Source organism: Cervus elaphus, chromosome 18 (genome assembly GCF_910594005.1).
Source record: "Cervus elaphus chromosome 18, mCerEla1.1, whole genome shotgun sequence".
In the NCBI taxonomy this organism is placed as follows: Eukaryota; Metazoa; Chordata; class Mammalia; order Artiodactyla; family Cervidae; genus Cervus; species Cervus elaphus.
In genome coordinates this window covers 42,037,056-42,061,903 of record NC_057832.1, presented here as the reverse complement: position 1 = coordinate 42,061,903, position 24,848 = coordinate 42,037,056, and the positions used below count along the sequence as shown (strand labels likewise).

General features: G+C 40.0%; 1 protein-coding gene across 2 annotated transcripts in view; it reads right to left on the bottom strand.

The window, feature by feature from the left end:
- LOC122673828 (ATP-dependent translocase ABCB1) overlaps window positions 1–24,848 on the bottom strand; it is a 101,027-nt gene that overhangs the window by 57,478 nt on the left and 18,701 nt on the right. For both annotated transcript variants that reach the window (XM_043871718.1, XM_043871719.1), the window contains 4 exons: window positions 13,515–13,566; window positions 11,039–11,230; window positions 10,249–10,420; window positions 2,856–2,980 (listed from right to left, as the gene is read on the bottom strand). In XM_043871718.1, the coding sequence (XP_043727653.1) occupies window positions 2,856–2,980; window positions 10,249–10,420; window positions 11,039–11,230; window positions 13,515–13,566 (541 nt within the window). The remainder of the gene's footprint in view (window positions 1–2,855; window positions 2,981–10,248; window positions 10,421–11,038; window positions 11,231–13,514; window positions 13,567–24,848) is intronic.

The window sequence follows — 24,848 nt, the reverse complement described above, 5'->3', positions numbered from 1 at the left end:
GCCAGCAGGGGAACCTGCTTGTCTCAACCTTGACGACAGATGAAGGGTGGGGGGTGGGGGGGGCGGCGGTGGAAAAACATGTCCCCTGGGAACTGGAACCATAAAAGGCAATGCATATACCGGTCTGAAAAATACAAATTCACCAGTGTGGTTCAAAAACTCCTAGACCAAGAATATAATGTACATGGGCTCAGGTTAATAGTGCCCCCAGTGAGTGGCAGAAGCAAACACAAATCCTTCCTGCAAGAACTCAGCTTCTCAATCCAGACCCACAGCAACTGTAAGATGGCTCTGATTGTAGGATTTGTCTCAATTTCAGAGATGATGAATTGCAAGAGAAAAATGTGTATCCTAGAATTGACGGAATACTACACGTTCTCTAACTGTTCACTGCTGTCCACAGGAATGCCATTTTTACCCCTGGACTGGGTACCCAGAGGCCTGCCTGTACACTGTTGGTCTGCAGATCTTATTACACTGTTACTGGGATTGCTGTGTAGACAATCATATGCTCTATACAGAATGACAGTTTTGCTTTTTGTTTACCAACCTAATAACTTTTCTTTTTTATTATTATTATTCTTACTCTTACTTTTTCCTTAATTTTATTATCTTGTACCAGTACAACCCTAAATAGAAATGAGGCTAGCAGACATATTTGTTTCCTTATTTTAAAGGAATGCTATTAACATTTTACCATTTAATAAAATTTCCTGTAGGTATCTGGTATATCCTCTATTAAATTAAGAAAGTTTTTGTCATGAATCATTTGTAATTAATACTTTTACCTCATCCATCAAAACAAAATGTCTTTCTTACAGTCTACTAGTGTGGTTAATTATATTAATGGATTTCCTAACTTAAATCATCTTTGCACTTATGGGATCAAGTCATCAGGTTCAGAAATTTTTTTAATTTGATGATAGTTTTCACACTGATTCATTTAGCAAATAATTTATCTAGACTTTCTGCATCTATGTTTTAGATGAAACTGTTTTATAATTTTCCTTTCTCATGTACCTGCTATCTTGTTATGATGTCAAGGTTATACTAGCCTCATAAAATGAACTCACAACTTCATATATATATGTTTTTTTCATTCTCTAAAACAATATCTATTAGATGGGGTTATCTCTTTCATGAAGTTTTGGTAAAATCTGTCTGGAAAATTATCTGGACCTGGTGGTTTTTGCATGTTTATGCATGTACATATATGAAAGGCAAAAGATGGAGATTTTAAACTGGATCCAATTCCTTTAATGATTATGGTTCTACTCAAATTTCATCTTAAGTGAGAATTTTAACCTATATTTTTCTGGGACATCATCTATCTCATCAGGGATTTTTAATTACTGGTATAAAACTGTAATTCTTAAAATAAATTTTTAAAAATCTGTAGCAACGTTTTTCCTTGTTCTCTTTCATTTTGTTCCTGATTAAACCTTCAAAATACTACTTCATTATTTATCTATATTTTCATAAAAATTAATGATTTTTTGTTAACACTTTGCTTCTTTATCTTTATTTTCTATTAAAATGTTTTTGCTCTTAATCCTTTACCCTTCTTATATTTCCTTTTCTGTTATTCTTTTTCCAACTTCTTAATTTAGCTGCTTAGTTCACAAATTTTCAGCAATTTTTAAATTTCTTCTACCAAACACCCTAGTGCTACCACTAGACTCAGTTTCATTTTTAATGTGAAACCCTCAGCTTTAGGAAGAGACAGCTCCCTGGTCCTCAGAGTATTTATTATAAATTCACACTCTAGCAGCACCTGAAGATGAGGCTTGCAGTTTTTATTTCTATGGAGAGATGCTTTCCCTTGGCGCAATAACTAGGCAGAATCAGATAAGATTTGTCACCCCATGTTGGTAAACAGATTCTTTTTCTGATACACCTCTCCATTGAGAAAAACTGGAAATGAATGCCAAGTTCAAAACTTCATTCTGTCTCTACTCAGACATTTACTCAGAATGTACTTTGTTGAATAAACTCTTGAAATAGTACCCCCCCCCTCCATGATTCTAACGGAGTATTTAACTTCCCCAAACAATATTTACCCCAACTGGTACATTAGATATGTTGTTGACCTGTGGTTGTTTGTATCTGTCCCCTCCCCTTGCCAGAATTTAAGCTCCAAGAGAAGAGGGGCTTCATTTGACTGGTTATTTCCCATTTTTTAGTCAGACTCATGCTAAGGCAAAAGCAAAAACCTTAGCAAAAAATGAGATAGAGCACAGATATTGCTTTCCTCTGAACTATGATAGGTACAGAGCCATCACAAATTCTCTCAGAGGATATCTTTATGGGTATGAAATATATCATATGAGAAAAGTATACTCCAAACACAGTATGAACAGTTTAAAGAATAGACAGTGAGCACTCGTGTAAGCACACCTGAGGTCACGAAATGAAACAAGGTCAGAATCAAGACGCCCCCACCATGTGCCCCGCTTTTCTCACCAGCCCCTCACCTCCCCCAGAAGTGACCATTATTTTCACTTAATGACCCCATCGATCTACAATACTCATTCTTAGAAAATCAAGAATTAACTTGATGGCGAAAAATTATCATCAGAGATATTAATTATGTTTCAGCCTTAAGAAACTATTTTATCTCACTACCCAACCTAGGAGACTCTAGAAAACACTTTGAATTAGCAGATATAAGAAGAATTACAACAATTAGAATGACAACTTTTCCAGAATATTAACTATGCTGTAATATACCCAAGAAGCTATTTCAGGAAACACATACATCAGAGAACACCCTTACAATCATCACCATCAACCTGAAGGGCATTTAAGATGACAGAATTTAACAGCTCTACCAACTTAAAAAAGGAGACTCAAACCTTTCAAGTTCTTTCTTTTGTCCTCCAAATGCAATCACAGTTCTAATAGCCGCTAAGACCTCTTCAGCTACTGCTCCAGCTTTTGCATATGCCAAAAGTTCTTTATCAGTAAATGAAGACAGTATCTGTTTAAAAATGCAATTGCAGATAATTTAAATTTTTTAACAAGTTAATTTTACCTTGTACACAAATGCTGCTGTCCATAGAATACTGTACTGTATATAAATCTTTTACTCGTCTTTGGTTATGAAGTCCTCTTTTTTAGTATACATATTGTAGACATTTCTTTTTGGATGGAGATGGTATATAATAAAGCAAAATTTCAACTTTTTCACTATACCCCATGGGTTCTCATACAAATAAATAAATCTGGGACTTTGGGGGAGATTTTAAATCTTAAAAACAAGTGTATACTCTAAACATCAATAAATAGATCGAAAAATGGGGCAGTATATCAAAAAAATAGGTGCATTCAACATAGCAATTGCTAATTATACTCTGCTTCTGAAATACCAAGGTAGGAGGCTAGAGAACACAGGGAACCAAGTACTGTGTAGTGACAGGACCTCAAGAAGGTTTCAAATGGCAGGGAGGCAGAGTTCCTTTTACTAGAGTTTCTGAACACGACATTAGGCCACCATGGAGGTCTCTTTTATGGATGCTCTTTGATTTTTCTGTTTGGTCCCTGAACATCTGTTCTGTGGAAGGAACAGTACTGGGTCCTTTATATACACAGGATCTCCTTCACCGATTCTTCTCAAATGTACCAAGAAGTAGGCATTATTTTTCCTGCTCAATACATGAGGAAATGGAACAAGAAAGAGGTCAAGTCAATTGCTAATAAGTGAAATATCCAAGATTTAAGGCTTCACAGCATGAATCAACGGCCACTGGAGTGAATCTCTCTCTAAAACCAGCCACTGACATGTGTGGAATCCCAGAGGGCCCTGTGATTGAAACTGAATCAACTGGCATGGGCCAAGGACTACTATTGTTACCTGAAATGCCTGACTAGTCAACCATCTAAATATTGCAAGAATTCAAATAAAATTCTGAGTAAATATATTATATTCTTTCAATAAATAATTTATAGCATCTGTGGACTTATTTGTATAAGTAATTAACAATCTATTCCTTCTTGTCATAAAAAGTTCTATGTTTTGATTTTAAGAGTGCATTTCTTCTGCTGCTGCGTGCAAAAGTAAAAGGAGCTACGACAGGTGTAGGAATGGGTGGGTGAAGGCAAACGAACCTTTATTAACCAGGTTCTATGTGCAGATGTTGTACTGTATACACCTTCTTCTTTGGTACCCCAAACAACCACCCAGTGATGCTCTAGACCTTCCTGACCTCTCCAAATGACCTGCCCAGGGCTGCCCTATCACATCTGCCACAACTGCTCACAGCGCTGGGCCCGAACCAGGGAGATCACTGTCATCCCTGAACAAACAGGTCTGCATCAGGCAAGAGGCGCATACAATACAGTTTAGCCCTGCTTCTCTGCTCTTGCTGAAAACCTCAACCATCAACCACACCAGAAGCAGCTGACAACAGGAAGATCAGCAGAACTATTTTTGAATGAGGAGTTTCAAAACATGCTATTCTAATTTATTGTTGAAATATCAAGTACCATTCCAACTGATTCAATAAGCCTGGCTTCTCTATGACCTTCCAGAATGATAAGCATATCCTTAGGCAAGACTACAGTAGAATGTTCATGAAGTGTTTTGTTTTTTAACAGATCATGTCTGTTGAAAGAAAAAAAACACTTTCAAATACTCTCAGGGATGTGAAAAGTCAACTTTACTGTTCCTCTAATATAAAATAACAGGATGGTGATACTTCCATTATTACAATCACCCACCTAAACGATATCAAATTTCAACTAACTCATCCCTTCTTCCAAAGGCTGCTAATTTTGTTTAAACAAAGCCTAATTGTACTAGTGCCAGACACATGAAACTGTTATTCCTCTAAGTTAAAAGCTAATACAGGCCACTTTATATTGTTCAAACTAATACATTCAGAAGGAATAGTTTTGACCACGACAGATGTTCTGGCCTTCTTCTTTGTCCCTTTTTTCCAGTTCTCAGTGTAGGTTTTTATTTCATTTTGTTTGGGATAATTTATACATGCTTTATTTTTTTAAACTTGTTATTCTGAGATAATTGTAGACACAAAGGCAGTTCTAAGGAAGACAGTCAGATCCCATAAACCCTTTATCTGGTCTTCCCCAAACAACAACATCTCCAACATCTCTTCAGAACAAGATCCCAGCCAAAAATTCAACACTTAACATTAATTCAATGTTATTCAGATTTACCAGTTTTACATGCACTCGTGTGTGTGTGTGTTCAGTTCCAAGCAATGTTATCACGTTAGATTCTTGTGACGACAGTCACAATACAGAACAACTCCATCACCAGGCCCCCTCAGTCCTACTCTTTGTAGCCACGGCCACCTCCTTTCCTACTCCTCACTTCTCCTCCCCTCCACACCATCCCTAACACCTGAAAACCACTAAAGTGTTCTGCCTGTTATATTGTCATTTCAAAAATATTATATAAATGGAGCATAAGGCATGTGACCTTCTGGGACTGGCCTTTTTCACCAAGTGCAAATCTCTAGAGACTCATCCAGGTTGTGTGTGTATCAGTGCTACTTTCCTTTTTATCACTGGATGCACCACAGCTGCTCAACCAGTGACCCGCTCAAGGGCATCTGGGGTTGTTTCAGTTTGGGGCTACTGCTCATACGGCTGCTATGAACGCCTGAATACAGACTGAGTGAATACATGAACTTAATTTCTCTTAGATAAATGTCCAATACAACTGCTGGACTGTATGGTAATTGCATGTTTAGTTTTATAAGACATCGCAAGCTATTTTTTCAGGTTGAATACCATTTTACATTCCCACCAATAATACATGAGTGACCCGGTTTCTCTGCATCTCAGCAGCATTTGGGGTTTCACTTTTATTTTAGCCATGTTGGTAGACGTATAATGGTATCTCGTTGCAGTTTAATTTGCTTTTCACTGATGACTAATGCTGTTAAACAACCTTTCATGTGCTGACCTACCACCTGTATAACCTCTCTGATGACGTTTGTTTATCTCTTCTGCCTATTCTCTAACTGGTTCATTCGGGGGTTTTTTTCCTTAATATATACTTTTTATTGACGTATAGTCAGTGTCTCAGGTGCACAGCAAGGTGATTCAGTTACACAAAAACACACATTATTCTTCAGATTATTTTCCATTACAGCTTATTACAAGATACTGACTATAGTTCCCTGTGCTATACAGTAAACCTCTGCTGCTTGTGGCATATCTATTTTTCAATTAGAAATCTAGCATTCTATTTATACGAAGTCAAACAAGTGGAATCAAGATGTTACAAATTTTTTTCAGTTAGGCAAAAGTTTGTAAGTTTTCTAAAAAGTATATATTGTACATACTATTTATATATATGTAGACAAAAGCTTTTCTACTATGCTCAATAAAGGCTTGAGAAAGAACATCAAAAAAAAAGAGAGAGATGGAGAAATTGGAAAACATAAACTAAATGAAATGCCAGCACTGAATAAGAAATAGAAAAGTGAAACAAACTAAGTAAAATTAAAGATCATTATACAGTCCAGTTGTTTTGAAACATGGTTGCTTATTAGGAACATATCTGGAACTCTAGAGAAAAAAAACAATACCTGGGCATTTGTATTTTTCAAAAAACTCCAAGATAATTCAAATATGTATCTGGACTTTAAAAAGTGATTGCAGGTTTTTCTATTAAATAGTAGTTTTGGTGATTTTTTTTTTTAACGATCAAATTTTGAGAGTTCCTTATATATTCGATAAAGACTTATCCTTTGTCAGACATGTGACTTGCATGTTACTTTTTCCCAGCTTGTAGCTTGTGTTTTCATATCGTTTACATGGTTTTCACAGCGCAAGAGTTCCCGCTTTTTGGGGAAAGCAGATGAAGTCTTCCTTCTTCTAGGGGAGACTGTATAAAATTGGTGTCAATTCCTCTCTAAACGTCCAGTAAATTTTTCCAGTAAACGTTGTCTGTGCCTGGAGAATTCTTTTTCAGGAGCTCAGAACTTACAAAATAGATTTCTTTAATCACTATTTCATCTTAGTTGTTCTGGATATCACAATATTCCCAGGCGACATAAAAATCTACTGGTATCAACTTTTTACCACTAGTAATTTTGGGTTCAATCACCAAATAGGATTTAGAAATCTCCTGGGAAAAGAAAGGCCCAAATTCCTGCTCTTTCTGTTGTTCCTTTTCCCTTCCTGATGCTCCCTCCAGTATGCCTTGTATCACTTTCCTTCTGTTTGAAGAACTTCATTTAGCCAGTCTTTAATAGGCAGTATGCTAATGGAAACTTCCTCTACAGTCTTCCATGATCTGGGAATGTTTTTATCTCCCCCATCATTCCTAAAAAATACTTTAACCAAGTATCCACAGTTGACAGGTCTTTTTTTTAAGCACTTGAAATATAATTTGCCACTTCCTTCTGGTTTTTATGGTTTCAAATAAGAAATGTATTGTCATTCACATTGGTGTTCCCTGTAGGTAATATGCTGTGTAGCTTTAGCCAATTTCAACTTTTTTGTCTTTAGTTTTCAATGACTTAACTATGATGAGTTTTAGCATGGATTTCTTTGGATTTACCTTGTTTGAGGTTAGCTTAGCTTCTCGGACCTGAAGGTTTGTCTTTCACAAACCTTGGACATTCTCAGCAGTTATTTCTTCCAATAATCCTTCAGCCTTACTTCTCTCCTTTCGTTTGGGACTCTGATGGTCGCAAATGTTCTACATTGTCCCTGAGGCACTTTTCATTTTCTGTTTCATGGTGGGTGACTTGCATCGTTCTATTTCCAGGTCCACTGACTCTATCCTGTCATCTCCACTCAACGAGATTAAGCCCCTCCATCATGACTTTTGTTCTACTGCTGCACCTTTCAGTTATCTAATTTCATTCTGTCCTTTTTTCTTAATTTGTTTCACTGCTGATATTTTCTATTTCCTTTTGTTTTAGGATAATTTGTAATTGATTAGTGAAGCATTTTTCTGATGACTATTCCAAAATCCATGCCAAACAATACTGACATATGAATTATATCAGCACTTGTCAATTAAGTGTTTTTTTCTCATTCAAGTTGTGATTTTCGTAGTTCTTGGTATGACAAGTGGTCTTTTTTTAACTATATTCTGGGCCTGGTGTCTATTATGTTAGGAGACTCTGGGTCCTATTTAAAGTCTTTTATTTTAGCAAGCAGTTTCCCTTTTGGGATTTAGCATATAATTCTTAACCTACTTCTGTGAATTGTGGGTCAAGCAGCAGTTTTACATTCAGAGTGTTTGTGGTATTATTTTCATCAGCATGGTTTGTCTGCAGTTGCTGGGGCCCCTGCTTCTGCTACCTGAGGGAGTGAAAGTGGTTCTTAAGGTTGGACCACCTCACGTAGGAGTAGGATATGGTAGTTTCCCCTCCCCTTGCCCCCTAGCTGACCCAGTGTCTCTGGGCGGGGTTAGAGAATTGCGTGCAGAGATCAAAAGAGGCCTTCTGGAGTAGGAAGCTTGCTGGGGCCAAGCCTCTTCCTGTTCTGCCTTCTTGCTCCAATGCCTCTGAGTTACAGAAGAGAGCCTCAGAATCACACGGACAAAGCAGCTTCCTCCACCAGGCTTCATTTCTTTTTTTAGAAAGACTGACAACCAGACAATTTAAGGCTCCATTTATTAAATAGTATCTGAAGTAATGCACAATTAATTATTAAAAGAGTAACTTACTGTTTTTCCCCCTAACTTAACTAGAACAAACATCAATACATTTTAGAACAGTTTTTCAGCAAATACTGATATGAAGAATCTGCCACCTGACTTGCCTAACGTGCCAGTAAACAGAAAAATCAATTAACACAAAGGCTTCTGCCAAATATTTCAACAGATGCTGTTTAGCCACAAAGAACACCATTCAAACATTGTGTTAGTCTGAACAATAAATTAATAAGAGTTCTCAGAACTTCAATTTCTTCCTCTGTTAAATGAGATGATGTCTACACTTTATAAGAACATGTATTTCATGCCTTTGAGGAAGAAAATAATATGATGGAATGAGGGGGAAAATATTCTGTAATACAAACTTCTGCTTCATACGTAGAAAATATTATAGCTAAATATTGCAAAAAGTGTAACTAACATTTACTAATTTGGGGGGAGATTAAGATATGTTGTTATTTTATACTCTGAAATGCCCTGGGATTTTTTAACCTAAAAAAAGTGGAATCTGGTTAACAAGGTCCTATTGTATAGCACAGGAAACGGTATTCAATAACCTGTGATAAATCATAATGGAAAAGAATATGAAAAATAATGTGTATATATATATCTTAATTACTTTGCTGAGCAGCAGAAATTAACACAACATTGTAAACTAACTGCATTTCAACAAATATTTTAAAAAAGAGAAAAATATATATATTTCCCTGACACAGTAGATGCTTTAAAAAATGGCAGTTACTGTTTATGATAGCAAAACAATATCCATCCTATGGGGTTAAATTTTTTAAATTTCTTAATACAGCCTGATTTGTTTTGTGTTAGGCTTGGGTTTGCTTGGCCCTCCATTATTTTACATCCTTTTGCCATGTGAATGTGTTGTGCTGTCTCTAATTTCTCTTTTTCTCTAAGAAACTACATGCCAGGCCAATCTCTCCACAGCCACCTACACTTACACAAAATCAATTTAGAATGAACACCACACCCAGTCTCAACAGAAAGGCCTCCGTGCAGAGACGGGGAGGGCCATTTGCATTGCTTTGCTTTCGTGACAGGGAACTGCAGACCTCAGATGCACATGCATAAGGGGCTAGAAAATACCTTTTTAAAAAATTGTCTTCACACCAATGGACTTAAGTATGTAAAAACACAGAGCCATTTATAATGCTGACAAAACTGTTCTGCCAACAAAATAAATAAAATCTACAAAAACACTGACATCAATAATGGTAACTGGATGGGATTTACGTGCTAGTCACTGAACGTGAAGCTCTTCTTGTGAACATGGAACTGTCTGCTGGGGGACACAGCTCTCCAAGAGCCGGGCATGCCATTTGCACGAAGGCAAAGAAGAAGATGGGAGAGCTCCATCGTTCCCTTCGCCCATAACAGCACAGAGTCTGGGTGGGGACACCTCAGTGACCTCACATCTGCCTATCCCCACTGATGTGAACAGAAGATTTAACACCAAGATTTATCAGAAGATTTAACGTCAGTGTCAGGGCCATCATGTGACAAAAACAGCCTTCTACTGGAGGAGATGTGGGGTGTTTTTTGAGGGTAGAGACAGTTTAATAGCCTGGATTCACAGGCTTCACACCTACCTTTGCCCAGATAGCAGCTGACAGGCCAAGAACAGGACTGATGGCCAGAATCACAAGGGTGAGCTTCCAGCCTTCTGTAAATCCTATTATAAAACCAGTGAAGAATGTTGCCATTGCCTGAAAGAACATTCCAATTTTGTCACCAATTCCTTCATTAATTTTGGAGACGTCACTGAAAGAAGAGTGTTAGAAATAAACATCAGGATTATGAACACCAGAACTTTCCTCCTGAATCTAGCTGAGCGTGTGTGTGTGTGTTAGAAATAAACATCAGGATTATGAACACCAGAACTTTTCCTCCTGAATCTAGCTGAGTGTGTGTGTGTGTGTGTGTGTGTGTGTGTGGATTATGAACACCAGAACTTTTCCTCCTGAATCTAGCTGAGTGTGTGTGTGTGTGTGTGTGTGTGTGTGTGTGTGTGTGTGTGTGTGTGTGTGTGTGTGTTTCAGTGTGGGGTAAGTCAGTTTACACCCAGGATTTTCCTTGGGAACGTCCCAGGCAAGCACCATGCCGCCCTAAGCTCACTCCCACAGGGTGTCTCGGGCCTGGCACGTCCAGCCCCTCACTCACTGCCGGTCGTGCGGGACCTCTTCATGCCCTGCCAGGGTTCTGGGAACGAAAAGACGCGTGAGGCACGGTCAAGACTCAGAAGGAATTTAGCTTCAGAATTACTTCTGAGGGATGGGCGCTACCTCCAGGGATTACCTCCTGACAGATTTTATGACCTCGTTTCCATTTTAAAAGAATAAGAAGCACACGTCAGAGTTCAACACACACCCAGCTACTTACTCTGTGAGCCGGGTGTTAAGTTCTCCAACGTCATGCACGTCAAACCAGCCTATCTCCTGTTTCATGATGGCATGAAAAAACTGTTTTCTGATTCTGTGTACTTGTCTTCCAGCGGCCAGACACCAGAACGAGACCTGGATGTAAGCAGCAATAAGCACGCCAGCGCCGATTCCGGAGTAATAGTAGGCGTACCTGGAAAACGACGGGACAGCTGCACGCGCGCCGCTTTCCCGTCAGCGCGCCTGCGCCCAGCGGACCACGCGCCCTGGCTTGTCAGTCACCCGGCAATCCTGCCCGCCCTCAGAGCAGAGCTGAGGGGCAGCATCCAACTACGGCCACCCCGGTAGATGTCATGGTGAAGAGTGTGCTTGCTGTTTGGGCTCAAATCCCAGTTCTTAACTGCTAGACAGGCTGACTTCACCTTTCGAAGTCCCAGTTTCCTAACTGGCAAAATGGAGATAAGAACTGTAACACAGTGGGACTTCCCTGGCGGTCCAGCAGTTAAGACTTCATGCTTCCATTGCCAAGGGCATGGGTTCAATCCCTGATTGGGGAACTAAGATCCCGTATACCTCGTAACATGGCCAAGAAAAAGAACTGTAACACAGTAATATATAAAAACACTTGCGTCTGCGCCTGGCACACAACTAGCATGTAGAGAATGCCAGTTCTTGTGAAAGACGTGAGTGGTGCCTAAAAGCATCACAGCATTAGGTAAGGTCTACCAGTGTCATCCTGCATACCTGGATTACCCCTGTATCAGCTGATGGACACTTGGGATGGTTTCTGCACACTGGGGAACGGAAAGAAGTGACAGAACTTGCCAGCAAGTGAAACCAAGAGACAGAAATGGTCACCTGACCTTTTGGGTTATTAATCTGCCAAGAGACAACTGAGAATAAAAAATGTTTTTATACCATCTGCCCAACTGGCCATCATGAGTTATCCTGAAATGCTTAATGAATCAAGTAGCAGGCCCTCCAGTTTAAAGGGTTTAACAATAAAAAAACATGAGCATCTTCTAAAACCAGACCCTTGATCAACTAGAAATGCCAAATTTACATTTCTTTGTCTGAGTCTTCATACAGAAAAAAGCGAACAACTCATGTGCTTCACTAAGCAATTACTTTTCAGGTAAAAACAAACATTCAAAAATGAAATACAGGATTCCAATATTCCCACTTTTAAAAAACTTGCCACCCTCAAAGAAAAAACTTGTATGAATCATGCAGAAACTATAAAAATGGTGATGTAACAACCAAATAGTTGCTGATGTCGATGCTCACAGCCTGATGTAAATGTATCTTCCCCAAGTTATACCTGGTAATGTACAATGTATTTATCAGGGAAGATAAAATACTAAATTTTAGTTAATAGATAACTCAATATTTATTATCCAAGTGTTAATGATACAGCAAGAAATAGCTAAAAACAAGTTCCTCATTAACAAGTGGAACGTGTGCTTTGAAAATGAGCTAATGTATTTTAAGCCACTGGGCTATGTTTACTCAGAAAAAAACAGCTGTACTTAAGCATTTATAAGATGATGACGGGCTTCCCGGGTGGTTCAAATGGTAAAGAGTCCACCTGCTATGCAGGAAGCCTAGATTCGATCCCTGGGTTGGGAAGATTCCCTGGAGAAGGTAACAACTACCCACTCCAGTGTTCTGGCCTGGAGAATTCCACAGACAGAGGAGCCTGGCAGGTTACAGTCCATGGGGTCACAAAGAGTTGGACATGCCTGAGAAACTTTCACTTTCAAGATGATTATAAGGCACTGTTTTTCATCAATACGAAAAAAGTGCCTCTCCATAAGAGTTTCTGGAGGTGTTTGCTTCTCAACTTTCAAAATATGGTCAAATATGTCCATTTTAATCAAACCTACTAGAGTACTTACAGGATAATGTGAAATCATTTTCTTCTGAATCACCAACTCATGGCTTTGGACAAGTTTTATAAGCTGTTCTAAGAGCAAACTTCAGGGTAAGTAAATCATTAATAAAGCTTCCAAAGCAAATTAAGGTTAAAAGGACTATATTTATTCTGGAATGCCTTGTTTCATTGTTCAGAATAAGATGCTATATTTTAAAAAATCCTGTTAACTGATCTCATTATATCATGACTAAAACTATCCAAGAAGCAAACTAATAATACAAAGCCATTGCAAATAATGTGATTCTTAACTTCATTTTAAATAAGCTCACTTTGAACCCCTCTAATTTCCCTGCAGATGATATTCTATATTTACCAATGCATACATCAATCTGATCCAGGCTTAACCTTCACTTTAGAGTGTCTTATGCAGCAAATTCTATTCTTGAAGAAAAAGACCTATACTAAATCCTCTTAAAAACTAACAATGATGTTGCTCCCCTCAAAACTTTGAATCTTTATCATAATAGTGCAAAATTTTAAACCGTATCACAATTGGATTAAGACAAAAAGGCTTAGCAATAGTAGAAAAATGTCTACTTACGTGGTCATTTCCTTCTCCAGCTTCTTGCCTTGCTCTGTTTTGTCTATAATACCTAGTTCACCACAAAACAAACATACACTATTATGTCTCTTTATTTTCCATTAAAAATATGCATGTAAATAGAATGTCCTCCACAGTCCAGTATTAATAATCTGCTTTCCAATGCAGGGGACCTGGGTTCAATCCCTGGTCAAGGAACTAACATCCCATATGCTGTGCATGACAACTAAGCCCTCATGCCCTGGAGCATGCATGCCACAACTGGAGAAGCCCATGCACCCCAACAGGAAAAGCCCACGCACCCCCAAAAAATTCCCACATGCCACAACTAAGACCCGACACAGACAAATGAGGAACTTTCAAAAAGATAAGCATGTAAAAATGAATCAAACTTGGGTCACTTAACAACCTACACAAAAACAGGTCGAACTAATTTAATTGCAATTATCTGTAAGTATCAGGGCATCTGTGCAAATCCTTTACTACTGGCTGTGTGCAACCACACACACACTAAATTCAGTGAAGCTTACTTGCGAGAAGAAAGATGCATTGATTAAGGAGCCTGTCAGCAGAGATAACTAGTGTCCCTGGATTAAAATGTTTTATGAAATACCACTCCAAGATGACATGGAGAAAAATCTTTTCTGCGGGCTTTGTCCTGATAAATATCAGTGCAGACTTGACCCTAAACCATTTAGTATTTCAAACTGAACATCACATTTCTTCAGTTTTTATTTTAAAAATTTAAGATACAAAGAATGTAACAAATACCAGTGAGCTCATTATGCAGTATTAGCAAATGTTAACATTTTAGGACAAGGTACATTAAAACTCCTCCCTCCAAACATACATATAAAACACATAAAATACCTCGCTCCAAACACACACACACACACACACACACAGACACACACGTGTGTGCATGCACTAGCCACTGTTCATATTCTGGTGTGAATTTTTCTTCAGATTTTATTTTCTATATGCAAGTATACACATACATCAATACACATACATGCTTATTTTAAAGGACAGAATCACAGTTCACATACAGTGGCCAATTTTCCATGTCCGTGTGTGGGTATATGGGGCCTCCCCGGTGGCTTAGTTAGTAATGAATATGTCTGCAATGTGGGAGACATGCGTTTGATCCCTGGATTGGGAAGAGCCCCTGGAGAAGGGAACAGCTACCCACTCTAGTATTCTGGTCTGGAGAATTCCATGGAAAGAGGAGACGGGCAGGCTATAGTCCATGGGGTTGCAAAGAGTCAGACATGACTGAGTGACTTTCACATGTGTGTATATATGTGTATCTTTATTTTTTCAAAGTTGCATCTATTTCAGTTGCTTCCAGTCTTACTGTTACATGCAATGCTGCATTAAACATACCTGTCCACATATATTATATATGGTGAATATTTTTGGAGGATACATTATCATAATCAAGATGGCTAGATCAATGGGGGGAGCACATTTTAAGTCTTGTAGTCATTCCAAAAGTTACAATGCAACATAAGAGGGCCTAGTTCAGGTGAGTGTGCTCTTGACAGGTATGGGAAAGAAGAGGAAAAGTTTTTCTGGCAAAGAGAACAACATTGCATATGTGAAGAATGAGTAAGCTGCTTTGGCAGGAGTATGGGTGTGTTGTGTGGATGGAAGGAGGTGGATACATGGTTGAAAACATCATCTAGGCTCCCTAGGTATGGTATACAAAAACTAGTAGACATTATGTGAAAAAATAAAAATAAATAAAAACTAGCAGAAATTATGTGTATATGAGTGTATATATATATATATATGTACATGTATATGTGCACATATATATACTTTTCTTCAGATTCTCCAACATATTGAGTGGAGTTCCCTGGGCTACACAGTAGATCCTTGTTGGTTTTCTATTTTTATATACAGTAGTGCACACATGATAATCCCAACCTCCTAATTAATCCCTCCCCAACAAGAAAAGTCAAATGTTTAAGTGTAGCTTTATTTTAATAAAATACTTGCTTAGATTCTTGACCACGTTCTCCTCTGGCTTCCAGAACCTCATTCTCCTGGTCCTCCCGTAACGCCGATCCCTCTCGCTTGGTCTCATCCACCAGTTCCTCACGCCCTCGCGTCCCTCCGTGCTGCTGCCTCGCAGAAGGCTGCACTCACCCCAGGGTGGCTCTACACTCGTGCCGCTTCAGTGACCCCCGATCTGTCTGGGAGCCGCTCAAACCCTCTCCTTCCTCACAGCCAGTGTCTGCCTCAGGTCCCATCACCTCTCACACCTGCTCCAACAAGAGCCTCCTAACTGGCTTTTCTAATCCCATCAAGTCTTTATCTTGCCACCAGATCTTCTTTTGGGGAACAAAAATATTGCCCCTGTTAATAACCTTAAATGACAGTCCACTGAATAAAGGACAAAGTCCAAGAGCCGTAACATGCCCTATTAGTCCCTTTGCAATCTTACCACAATAAGCCACACAATGACTTTGCAGTTTTTTTATCCCCACCCTTTCTCCTCATCCAGTAGTAGGGCACTGTGTAGTCACCATCTTGGGTTGGGGGTCGGGGGCGAGGATACCACAGCATAAAAGGAAGCAGTGCCCAAGTCTGCTTGATCATCATGTTCCTGAAGCCTTTGCCCTTGGGACTGGAGAGGAAACTGGGCACGACAAAAGATGTTGCTTAAATTTCACGAGACTAAACGCTGTCCTTTGAGACTAAAAGCTACTTTCCACATACTGAGATGAGATGGAGAGGAGAAGTGCTGGCGGTTTTCCTCCTCTAAGCCCTTATTCATTCTCCTCTCTCTACCTGGACTGCCTTTTCCTAGTCTTTCTCCTGGAAAAGACTGGGCCTTCATGCATGAGCTCAGTATGACCTCTTCCCAAGTGGCTTATCTCCAGCAGGGTGACTCACAGGGTTCCAGATTAATCGACACACGATTCACTAAGTCAACCCTAGAACAGACACGCCACTGTTTACATCCACCTCCTCCTCCCATCTCCACTGCTGCGAGCGCCTAGAGAACACGACTGTGTCACTTACCTTTGTGCCCTTGGCGCACACCCTGCTGCTCTGTCTGCTGCCCTGAGCCTGTTCCCAAGATGCTCAGAGATCTCACAGAGCCAGCAACACGCGGACCATTGATAAGAATATTCCAACAATCACTCTATTTTGTACATGTGTCTTGCATATTGTAGGGTTAAACAGAGATACAGCAGACCGCCACCTTACTACCTGGGGGAAGGAAGGCCTTTTCTAAAACCAAGCAAGACTGCAAAGAAACCTGCAACTAAACAGGCTTCTGCCTGCAATGCAGGAGACCACCTGTAGGAGACTCAGGATCGATTCCTGGGTCAGGAAGTTCCCCTGGAGAAGGAAATGGCAACCCACTCCAGTATTCTTGTCTGGGAAATCCCATGGACAAAGGAGCCTGGAGGGCTACATTCCGTGGGGTTAGGGTTACAAGAGTCAGACACGACTTAATGACTAAACCACCAAACAGTGTCTAGCACCACAACTAAAGACTTCATACCATTTTGGAATCACATTTAATTACATTTTTATCTGACCCAAATATCTCAATAAGTTTAGTAGTTTTAACTACTGAACACTTAATAGTATAAATAACAAGTATGTGACATGGATACACTTGTGATTTCCTAACTGGTAAAATCAGATTATGTTATAAAGGTGTTTTCAAGCCATACTGCACATCACGCACTGTTCTAGATACTGTGGGCACAACCCAGAGCCAGAGTGCCGCTTTTTCTAATCTCACTGGATTTCTGTGCGAGTAGGAAATCCTTTCACCATCAGACCCCAAACTCCATGTGATAGGGTACCACTGCTGAAACATTAAGATAGTTAACCTAAGATAGGAACTTTTCTTCTGTTATACCTTTCTTCCCATTTGAGAAGCTGTAATAGCCTGGCAGGCTGCAGTCCACGGGGGTCGCAAAGAGTTGGACATGACTGTGTGACTGAACTGAATTGAATAAACAAGTAAATCAATAAAGCAATAAGATAAGTGTAATAACTCATAAAAGGGAAATAAACCAGTGATGCTACAGTAACTTTGGAGTGGACTAGGGACAAAGGTCTTTCTGAGAAAGAAATAAATGATAAGAAGCTGGGGCAGGTTCTACATGGCCCACAGCCAGGAAGGAAATGAGAGCATTCGTGGAACAGTGAGAAGGTCACTGTGGCTGGGCTGTACTCAGAAAGTAATAAGCAATGAGACTGACGAGGCAGGAGGCGGCCAGATCAGGTGGGCCAGGTAGGCCAATGGAAGACGCATCGAGGCTACGGAAAACCATCGAGGACAGATGTGACCTGCCATGTGTTTGTAAAAGCTCATTCTTAGGGACTTCCCTGGTGGTGCAGTGGCTAGGACTCAGCAATCCCAATGCAGGAAGCCTGGGTTCAATCCCTGGCCAAGGAACTAGTTCTCACATGCAGCAAATAAGAGTTAGCATGCTGCAACTAAAATCCAGAACAGCCAAACAAAGTTTTTCAAAAAAGTTTTTAAAGCTCATCCTGAGAGTGTGTGGAGAACTGGATACTAGTGGGTGGGGGTGAGTGGAAGCACAGAGAGGAATTGGGAAGAAAAAGGATGAGTCGGCACAGGCTGCAGCCGGGACATATGTGGTGGCAACATATGCAGCGACTTCAGTACTGCTGCCAGGCGGTAGGAGAGACAATTAGCAGAGATCCTCCCCTCCACCACTTTCAGCCAAGGAAGGCTCTCTTTGAGCTGTTTTCCCCAGGCACCATCTATGACAGACATCATTCACACAGGAAGATTCTCTGATTAAAGACATGAGTAAACCACTGCCTTCAGGGGCCTGTCAGGTCCGTTCTAGCTCAAGAACGCTATGACTCAATTTTTCCCGTCATCTTGTGCAGTAAGCTCCATCAGACACAAGCAAGACGAACTTGGACCTTCTGCTTAGATGGTCACTCCCCTCTGGCACTTGCCTGCCACTCAGGGAGGCCGGGCTCATCGCAGGTGACCGAGGCGACTCTGGGAGCCACAGTCCCTCCCGGCTGAAGAGCAGTACCTCGGGGCTGCCCTGCCTGATACACTAATATGTAAGTCCACAGGATGGCTTCTTAGGGAGAGAAAAGACCAAATGAAAAGTTGGGTTTGAAGCTTTTGCTTCAATTTTAGGCAGAATTTGAAACCACCAAGAGAGTGGGGAAAATACCAGAATAAAAGGCAGGCTTGCTGGCCCAGGAATTCAGCAATGCCCACTAGCAAGCAATTCCATTCTGGCTATGTTGGTTCAACTTCCTGAACACTGGTTTCTATATCTATCAAATTGTGGGTTTGGGCCAGATGACTCTCTGGGCTCCTTTTCACCTATAAAATTCTGTGATTTGGTCTCTCATTTATTCATCTCACTTCTTAAGCACCTAGAACGGGTCACATATTATCTATTTTCACTTTTTGCTGCTTTTTATATTATAGAGTTTACACTGTAACTAACCTACTTTTTAAAAAAGCGTCTCCCCCATAGTAACAAAAAAGAAATCTGTAGTGTAGTATTCTACACTACTACTACTATTCTAGAAAAATTAGACATATTTTAAGTTTTTACTCAAACTTAAAAAATAAACTGCCACACTAAACAACATACTGCAAAATATTTTGCCATTAGTTGGTATTTGATTTTTCCAGAAATTTATCTCTAAGAAATTTTCCAATGAAATAGTTGGGAGCAGAGGAAATCCTTGAGCAAATAAAAAAAACAACCATCATGGAAATTTTTACGAAGTACTTAGAACTGAAATATCAGCTATTATTCTAGTTGGAAGCACACTCATCATGCTGGCCTTGAGGACACTGACCGCAGTGTTTCCTATATTTTCAAGACCAAGGACACACACTCAAGATCTGCATATTCTTTATATGTTCATAGTTTAAGCAGAATATAGATATTATTTTGATTACTGGCATTTCACAAATAGTTTTCATGTTCCTCATGTGAGTTTTAGTGAGGCAACAGTAGAAATGGTAAAAGATAAATAGAAAAGTAAGTTATTTCTACTTTTTTTTCCTTTTTCCCTGAATTATTAACTTGTCTTAGAAGTTGAGTGTCCCCTGTTCTCCCTTCCTCAGCCCACAGTCTGGTAACCGGAGACTAAACAGAACCAACCAAGACATAGTTATGGAGAAAAAGAAAAGTCATCCATGTACCATCAACTGAACCACCAGAGACAAATAATCAAGAGTTTATTTTAAGGGTACCTCTGGGTGACAGTCACATCATGAGACATGGCAGATCTCGCCCACGTACTTTCATTTCTGGATTAACATGTAGTCCTCAAAGTGTCTTCCTTTCTGGGTCTCCCACTATCTACCTGATTCCTTGGACTTGGGGCTGGTCTGCATGGGTTCAAATAGTGAGTAACTCTATAACCTCCAGTCAATTAAATATACTCAACGCTCTGAGCCCTGGTTTCCTCATCTGTAATGTATAGATAATAACAATATCAACCTCATGCCCATGAAGAAATAAAGGCATTATACACATAAAGCATTAAGAAGAGTGCTCAGAAGATATTAAATGCTCAATAAATCTTAGCCCAGGAGACTTATCATCCCTTCAACTCAAGTGATGCCAAATCTCTAGGCCTACTATTTATGCTAAGATTCAGTCTCTCAGCTTTAACTGCCTGGATATCGTTTACACTTGTACCCAACCTGTCACCTTTAACACAACATGTCTAAAAATGACAATCACCTTTATTCAGGCTCATTTTCAGGCAGTGCATAGTCTCATGAGGAAGATGAGAACTCACAGAATACTACAGAACTTCAGCACTGGTTATGCTCTGGTCACACGAGTGGACCAGAGTTCACAAGGCCCAAGTCAACAGAGATTTTAAAGCAAAGGAAAAATTTAACAAGATGGAGATGCAAGGGAGTAGGATATCAGGAAATCAGGTCCACAACAAAAAGATAAATAGAGAAAGGTGTTACAAGAAGAGAAAGCTTATAAGGGGTCAATTACAGCAGCAGAGAAGGACATGCTCGCTCAAAAGTTTTTATGACTGTCTAGTTAAAGCCTATGTTTATTGTAAAACTCCCAGACTTTCAAGAGCCTTAGCAAATCCAATCTTCCTTAAGCAAGGAATACTTCCTGTCCAACAAGGAGGCTCTGGTACCTAGTCTGCCCCCATGAAGAGGTCACGAGGTTCTACCTGGAGAAGGACAAGAAGAAAGGTCTGAGAGTGTCTGGGGTCCCAGAAGCATCAAAAAGCTCGCTTGCCCTCGTCTTCAGGACCAACATCAAAACCTTTGAAATCCTTCCCATCCAGGCAAATTTCAGGACATCTGGAAGTCTGAATCTGCAAACAGGTTTACAACAGAATACTGACTGTCCCAGGTTAAAAATTACTGTAGAGATAAATCATAAAGACACAGAAGAATATATGACAGGGGAGAGGCAATCAGGAGTCGTGGTGAGAGAAGGGTATTAGCTTTGTTTTTTATCTAACATTTGTTTTTAAATGTTTTCACTTGTTACACAGAACATGTCTACTGTGTGCAGGAGAGAGATACCATCTGACCACACTTGGTTATCACCTCCTCTTGGAAGCCTCCCATGATTCCTAGATGGAGCCAAACACCCATCCTTTCCTTCCCAAGTATTTTGTGTATCACTGTATCATAGCACTACTCATATCCAACTGCACTGGTTGGCTCCCTGTCCATTCCACCCATTATGCCAAGTTTCCTGGGGGCTGGAAATGCTTCTTTAGGACACATACTGTTGCTGGTACATAGAGCACTCTGTCAACTTTTTAAAAAATGCACAAGAGAGTTGTGAGCTAAGTTTTATTTTAGGCAAAATGAGGGCTATAGTCTGGGAGACAGCACCTCAGATAGCTCTGAGAAACTGCTCCAAAGAAGAGGTGAGGGAAGTACAGTATATATTCAATTTTGATAAAGGGGGAGTTCATGCAATCAAGCACTTATCTTTGCAAAGGTTTTCTGCTAGTCAAGAGGAACTAACGTTACCATGAAGGAAATAAGTGCTTTTCTAGATATGAGGAGATGCAAGAACTGGGCTCCTCAGATCAAATCCTGAAAACATGTATCTGAAGACCTGTTCTGCCAGTTCTCTAGAGCACAGAGTGCCTCATTTCTGATCTCCATCTTAAACTCCCCTAAAGGGAGTAGCCATAAATAGTAAAATAATGTCTGTGGCTTCCATGAAAGCAGCCATAGATAATATGCAAACAAGCGGGCATGTCTGTGTTCCACTAGAACTTTATGTATAGATACTGAAATTTCAATTATTTTATAATGTGTCACAAAATATTTTTCTTTCTTTTTTCCCAGTGATTTAAAAATGCAAAAATCATTCTAAGCTCACAGATGGCATAAAAAGAGGCAATAGGCCAGATATGGCCCACGGGCCATAGTTTGAGGTTCTTGCCTTCCCTACAAGGCATGGCTAGCAGTCCACAGTTACTAAGGAAATGCACCTGAAAAGGACAACTTCACGTTGATGACAGGTGCTGAGTGACTTGCAGTATGCCTTCCAACAACTATAAAAACTGAGTTAGTGTCACAGAGTTCTGAAAAGATAAGATGAGACAGGGAGCCATATCACTGCAAGTTATGAAGGTTCATTTGCGAGGAACATGGAAGCATGAGCTTCTTGTTGATCATTATAACAAATATTAACAATTATTGAGCACTTTTTTATTACTAAACCCTCTTCTGTGAGCCTTAAGTGAGGAATCCATTTAATTCTCACAATCCTTCTATGAAGTAGGTTCTACTGCTATCTAACTGTTCCAAAGATGAGGAAACTAAAGTATGAAAATAATCCCCCAGTCTTCTTAACTAAAAAGTGACAGAGGTGGAGTTTCAGAGCCAGGCAGTCCTACGCTCCAGGGCCTGCACTTAATACAGCTTCTCCTAAGAAGGCAGCAGAGACAGAGACAAAACATCCAAATAGTTCTCTAAATTTCCCCAAGACTGGAAGAGGGAGCTGGATGGGAAGGACTGGCAAGCAACACAACATGAACTACATCCCCATGTGGAAACTCTATGATCTGAACATCTCTGAAGACGCATGCCGAAGAGGAGCATGTCTCCACAGCTGGGCCATGTTGAGAACCTATATATGCTACTAGGTAACTAAGTCAGGTTACTGTCCATCTCACATGTAAATATGGACCAGGTAAAGCCAAGACACAGTAATGGTTAGTACTCCTACTTAAAGAGATCGATTACTTTCTTATGAAAGTAAGGGCCAAGTAATTTTTCAGTGATCGAGATTAAAATGTATATAAATGTTAATGCAGTTTAAAAAAAAAGACCAGTTGAACACACATCCCAATGTTCATAGCAGCATTATTTGCACTTGCCCAAGCTATGGAAGCAACCTAAGTGTCCACTGACAGATAAATGGATAAAGAAGATGTGGTGTATATACACATATACAATAGATTACTACTGAGCCACAAAAAAGAACAAAATCTTGGCACTGGCAGCAACATGTGTGAACTTCTATGGCATTATGCTAAGTGAAATAAGTCAAAAACACAGACGAATACTGTATGATATTATCAATTATATGTGGAACCTAAAAAAAACCCAACAAACTAGTGGACATAATAAGAGACGCAGACTCACAGATACAAAGAACAAACTAGCAGTCACCGGAGGAGTGGGGGAGAGTAGGGGAGGGGCAACATAGGGATTGGAGAGGGAGGTACAAAACTCCTGGGTTTAAGACAGGCCACAAGGGATTTGGTGTACAACACAAGGACTACAGTCAGTATTTTATAATAAACGGAAATGGAAAACAACCGTTAAACATTGTATAAAATAAATGTACACAAAAACGTTTCAAAAAATAAAAATAAAATTTGAAAAAGACCAATCCACACAGTTCAAGGTGAGTTTACTGTGGCCCATGCGAGCTCAGCTCTGCTAGCTTCAGGTAGCCATGTAATAGTCCACTCTTCTCAGATGGGGCCAACCTTCAACAGTTGTGTTAACAGCCCAATATTTCCTGATTAACACAATGAGTTCAGAACTGGCCCTCCATGGAGTACATGCAGGTCACAGAGTGGTAAGTAGAACACCTCCCAAAGTTAGATCAATGTGTGTGTCTGGACTCAATTAAAAAATGAGTAAGATCAAAATGGGTCACAGATGTACATATAAAGTCGGCTGAGCTACCACAGAGCACTGGAAGATTCTAGCATTGTAAGGTGGTAACACAACTCCAAAGAATACTGCTAAATTACAGCATGCATGGGCACCAATGAACACAGAAAGCCCTAAACATTTCCTTTTGGTGACTGGTATGAAAGAAAGGTACCAGTCCAAATGCGATGCAACATCTTCTGACTGGTCCCTTTGAAGGAGCTTACAAACACAAGAGGATTTTACAGAGCTCAGACACACAGTAAGATTCTCTAGCCCAACTCGTTATCGGCGTTCACATAAAGTGAAGTAGTCCAGCCGCAGGGTAAAGAATGTGCTCTTCAGGATCACACACACACAAAAAAGTTCCTAGGACCCACAGACAGATATCACAGGATCCATAGAGACCCCCAAACAGCATGCATATCTATGTGCTTATTTCTGGGGGAAAAGATTCATAGCAATCATCAGAGACTTAAAGGTCCTGCAAAATCTATGTCACTAAGTCCTGGAATGCACAAACAGGCCTCTTCAAGGTTTCCATGACTTGGGTGCACATCAGGCTGTAAGTCTTTGTGCATTCTAGTTGAAATCAGCATACACTTGACCAAAGGTGACTTGGGAGCTCACAGTTATGAACCAGTTTCTCCTCAATCAAGTTCAAGGATGTGAAAGTGTGACACCCTAGTCCACTCACTTTCTCACTCTGCTAAGAAACCTGTTTTAGTGTTTTTTTGGCCATGCCATGCAGTTTAGGAGATTTTTTTAGTTCCCTGACCAAGGATTCAACCTGGGCCCTCAGCAGAGAGAGTGTGGAGTCCTAACCACTAGATGGCCAGGGAATTCCCAGAACTTATTTTAGGTTTCCTTTCTTGATCAGCCAAATGTCTTGCTTCCTATTTAACTGAGAAGACAGGTTCTACAAATCCTCATGTCCAAGTACACCAACCTTTGGGCACTGACTTTCAAATACTCTGTCTTCTCACCTGTTATTATTGGTGAACTATTCATGCCTCTACTTCAAGCAAGTATTTCCTCTTAAGCATAAGTTTCCTTCCTTTCTTAAGGACAGCACTCAAACCAATCTCTCTCCTCTCCCCCAAAGCATCACTTTCTCTTCTATCTTGGATAATTTCTATTAGCATACTAACAAGCTGTTCTCCATCCTA